The sequence below is a fragment of the Glossina fuscipes genome, unplaced genomic scaffold, assembly GCF_014805625.2.
Source record: "Glossina fuscipes isolate IAEA_lab_2018 unplaced genomic scaffold, Yale_Gfus_2 113, whole genome shotgun sequence".
Lineage (NCBI taxonomy): Eukaryota > Metazoa > Arthropoda > Insecta > Diptera > Glossinidae > Glossina > Glossina fuscipes.
Genome location: NW_023998456.1, coordinates 1,668,472 through 1,673,502, shown reverse-complemented (window position 1 = coordinate 1,673,502; position 5,031 = coordinate 1,668,472). Strand labels below are relative to the sequence as shown.

General features: G+C 33.5%; 1 protein-coding gene and 1 pseudogene across 1 annotated transcript in view; one reads left to right on the top strand and one right to left on the bottom strand.

The window, feature by feature from the left end:
* Positions 1-1,076, top strand: part of LOC119639823 (ATP-citrate synthase-like) — a 2,747-nt gene extending 1,671 nt beyond the window's left edge. The window contains exons 2-4 of the mRNA XM_038037494.1: positions 20-203; positions 269-570; positions 635-1,076. Of these exons, the coding sequence (XP_037893422.1) occupies positions 20-203; positions 269-570; positions 635-803 (655 nt within the window). The 3' untranslated portion in view covers positions 804-1,076. The remainder of the gene's footprint in view (positions 1-19; positions 204-268; positions 571-634) is intronic.
* A 2,099-nt stretch (positions 1,077-3,175) lies between these two features.
* On the bottom strand, positions 3,176-4,341 carry LOC119639822 (annotated as a pseudogene).
* Positions 4,342-5,031: the final 690 nt, after the last annotated feature.

Here is a 5,031-nt window from a genome sequence, read left to right as displayed (position 1 = left end):
TTTTTTTTTTTGAAAATAGGATAAAATCGGAAGTACTAAACAAAGATGTGGGAATCGGGGGCGTCATATCTTTGCTATGGTTCCAGCGTTGTTTACCACCATACGTTTGTAAATTCTTTGAAATGTGTTTAATGGTGACCGCTGATCATGGACCAGCCGTGTCGGGAGCACATAACACAATTGTTAGCGGTCTATTGACTATTGTAAGTTAGTTTTTTGCTGGAAAGCTTTGAAAATGTGTAAAAGCGTAATGAATTCTCCCCTTCAGGGTGATCGTTTTGGTGGTGCCTTGGATGGGGCAGCACGTCAATTTTCAGAAGCTTACGACACCAGTTTGCATCCAATGGACTTTGTTAATCAAATGCGTAAGAAGGGTCAATTAATTATGGGCATTGGTCATCGCGTGAAATCCATCAACAATCCAGACGTACGCGTCAAAATTATTAAAGAATTCGCTCTCGAAGTGGAAAAGATCACCACCAGTAAAAAGCCAAACTTAATACTGAATGTAGATGGTGTTATAGCGACCTCCTTCGTCGATATGCTTCGAAATTGTGGTTCATTTACTAGGTAAATATTATGTTTAAGTTATTCAATATTTTGATTTAATTTTTTTTTTTTTAAATCTTTGCAGCGAAGAGGCTCAGGAATACATTAACGTTGGCGCGATTAACTCACTCTTTGTATTGGGACGCAGCATAGGTTTTATCGGTCATTACATGGATCAGAAACGTTTGAAACAGGGACTCTATCGTCATCCTTGGGATGATATTTCCTATGTTATGCCGGAGCAATTTAACTAACTTCCATCATTTCATATGATACACTGGGCTTATATTAAATTTTATGTTACTAATTCACTTTATCTCATTTGTGTCACAATTATGAAACGCTTCGTATTTAAAACGACTTTAATGATCATACCTCCGAAAAGTGGTTTTAAATATTAATTTTCAAGTGGACTTATTTATATTAACTGAGTTACAAATGCATTTAAGTTTTGTACATTTCATCTTCATCCTTTAGTTTCTTGCTGTATGATTTTTTCTCTTCTGTTTAGTTTTTCTTCTTTTTTTCCATCGAACGTAATTAAATGTTCGCTATCCCCGCACCTAGCAAACACGGTTGTTTTTTTTTTTTTTTTTTTTTTGTAAGATTTGTGTGAGAATTTAATGGTTAGAAATTGTTAATAAAAAGTAATGAAACACATGCACCCTTACCTGCACCCTTATCCTTCTTAAACAATTTAAATCATTTCTCTTCCTTGAACATTGTTGTTATTAAATATGAAAATATATTAAATAAATTAATTTAGTTGTATGTGCACAAAGTTCCAATGACTTTTACACACAAATTCGCTCACACTTTCAAATATTTACGTATGTTAAATCTAAATAATCTCATGAGTATAATCCAATAATTATATATATTATATGTCTCAGCATATATACATGCAGAGACCGAAATATATAATTGTATAGCAAAAAACGATCTCTTGTGGACAACTGGAAATAAAATTATGAATTAACAAAAACAAAGAATAGAAAGTATATAACGATTTCTACGCCAAATATTTCCTTATCCGTCCCCAAGTGTTATTATATTTTTGGAAAGAATCGCTTTGACTTAAAAATAGCACAAATATCAGGTGAAAATTATTAGATTGGTTCTGCTAAAGATGAGTTGAAAAGAGCCAAAAGGTGTTTTTACTTCACATTTCTCATTACTTTTTGTAAAATTTTGGTTTTTATCTTCAGATTTAATCACTTGTTAAGACTGCAATGCCGCAGTAATAATATTGTTTTGGATTCTGTACAAGTTTTCAGTGACTTGTAGTCCTGGAACTTGACAAAAAACATGTCTTCTTTAAGTCTCGCATTTACCAAAAGTAAATTGTGGCGAGAGTAGCATAACTTTTTCTTTCCTTTCAAGGATCATAAATTTATATATTGAAAAAAGGTATTCATTAAAAAAAACGATAAAGCTATTAGGCCTTAGTTTTATGAATTGAAGCGAAATCATATAATGCTTAGAAAGATAAAGAAGGATTGCTAAAATGCCCGAAGTTAGTTATATTTGCATTTTTTATTTGATGAATTTTTCAAAGTAGCAATCGATAAGTGTAAAGTCGTAAAAATTATTTGTTCCCATCTGTTTTCTATAGCATTCATCATAATGTTTGTAAAAATGAAAAAAACCTATTCTTTTGTATCAGCACTCACTGATTTGTCTTTGTATTAAGCTGTAGGATGTAAGTAATTGCTTATTTTGTGCTATTACAAAACTAGTCGAATGTTCAAAAATATGCGAAAATCGAACGTCAGGTCTCTAAAAATTGAATAAAACTAGTCAGGAGAGGTTAACAAAATGTTCAAAATACTGAGAACATATACGCTATTTTCTCTAAAGGCATTATTGAAAAAAGTAAACAAACATATACGCTCATGCTTATTCTCACGTTAATAGGTAAATCGGAATCGGTCGTAGAGTTTTATCGTGCCTTTAATACAAGACCCCGAATACTACGATAAGTAAACACAATCACGAGCTCTATTATTGCTCTATTGGCGGCAGGCTACGGGCAAATATGCCCAAAAGCATTTCAATAAATAAATGGTATACAATATTTTAATGCGTGCTACAAAGGATGAACTAATTTGAAATCTTTTGGTAAACATGGCAAAAAAAAGAGATTATACTCGTTTTTTTATTATACAAGCAAAATCTTGCTATTTCATTATTATATCAACTTACTGTTTTTTCATACAATTAAATAAAGGGTTTCAAATTTATTACTGTCATCATGATGATGGCCGAACATAATACGTCGTAGCAAGGGAGATCCAAGTAACTTCTTGCCTTTGCCGCCCCCTGCCTTTAAGTTTCTGTTATTATGTTGTGTCGGCAAAGAAGAAGAAGTCGAGAAACTTAGTTTAAAGAAATTTGGCATAGGTGCTGAACTTTTACATTCGTATTTACGGCCTGCTTTATCTTTCAGTAATTCCCTTTTACGCCTGCAATATATAATTTGAAATTTCGTTTTAGTCTCACCGGATTTATTATATACTATAACTTCAATGTAGTGTCATAGTAAAAACTAATTTATTACTATCTGCGGATTTGCAAGAGAATTATATACACCAAAAGAACGAACTTTGCTTGTACCAGTCTTTGGTTATTTTATGATATGCGGAGGAATGGCTTGTTGACGATCTGCTTCATATTCAGTTTTGGTAAACGTCGCTGATGTTTATACATACTGGCACTGGGCGCAAAAGTCATTGGACAATTGGGGCAAGTGTACAACGCCTCAACCGTACGTACTGAAATGTGTTCCTATAAAAGAAAACAACTCTTGTAGAAAAAGACAGAAAAAATTAACTTGATAGTAAAACTAACCCTTAAATCTTGGCCACGCTTAAAAACTTACGAACACATGCTACATTTGAATTTGCTGACACACTTATGATTCAAGTATATATGATGCTTTAGACCTCTCTCGGTAGGTGATACTTTACTGCATATATGACAACGATGTTCATCGCTTGTATTCTCATGGATGGTTTTCATGTGCGTTTTCAAACCAGCCAAATGATGATACCATGTACCACAAAGCTTGCATTGTTGCGGCTCCGGCGTTAATTTCCTTTCAGTATGCTCCATGTCATTATGTTTTTTTAAATTGTAACTATTTTTAAAAATTTGAACGCACTTATCACATATAAATAGTTTTTGTGGGCCATGATCATTTTTTAAATGTTGCTGCAATTTGCGATCCGTCGGTAATCTAAAAAAAAAAAAAATCCAATATAAGAATAAAATTTATGGAAGACGAAACAGTTCAGAACAGAAAATAAGGAATTCGAATATCGATGATAACGTTTAGATAGAAGTAAGAAAATTATGAATACTCGCCATTCTAACTTTTCCAGTTCCAAAGATTGTGAAGCCTTTTACTTTTTGTATTCTACACCACTACAGAGAATATTAAGTATGTGCCGACGGATGTTACACGCAGAATGAGTAGCGATAGACGTTTTATGATGCCGACCGATTCATAATGTCTGCCCGTCTGCCCGTCTGATGTAAATTTTTATTCAAGCTACAGATCGTAGTTTTTGAGGTATTTCGATGAAAGTAAGCAATATTCTTAAAGCATCTGGCAGTGGTTAATCGCGCTATTTTATCCAAATCCCCATGGCAGGGCGCCAGGTGAAGATGATACTTATTAAGCAGACCACGTCGCCGAGTGGTCGCGCAATTTTACGGTCCTTATTAGATGACGATAGCTTACATAGTATTTTCGATTTTTGCCGTTGCCCACGAAATCGGTATGTACATTATGAGATGTTCTGAAGTCTCTTTTGGCCGCTTCAAAAACTTATAGAGCGACGTGCTTGTGAGAATCGGCTACATCATTGTTGGTTATAATAAAGAGGGGCTCCATGGATACGTTGGTTAGAATTTCATCGCTGCATTTCAATTGCGAAGATTTGAATAGGATTCGATTAAGGAATAACGGTAAAGGAGCATCAGCTAGAAAATAACTGAAAGCATAAGTTAGACGACCTAGTACCTCTTAGATATTTCGATTTTCATATCTTTTCTACTTCGCATTTATTTAGAATTTCATTTATTATTTATCTTATTAGAAAAATATACGAAACTTATGCGATGGCTACATAACCTGTAAAATGCAAACTATTGGCCAGCTTTCGGCAAACTTGCGTCCATGAACAATGTGCAGTGTTTGATACTTCATTACGAAAATGAAGGAAGAGCTGTGTTATTCTTCGACTTACGATTTACTTCTTTTCCTAAGAAGAATTGCATTACATGTAATTGTGTAAAGCATTTATCGTTTGCTCTTATTTGCTTTTCTGAAATGCAAACTGAATGAGACAAGTACTAATTTCAAGTAAAGCAAAATTTTGAAAATATGCTCCTACACTGTATAAATAAACATTGCGTTCGTAGCAACGAGTATAAATCTTTATTTAACACTTTTTTATATGTAGTACTTCTATCAAC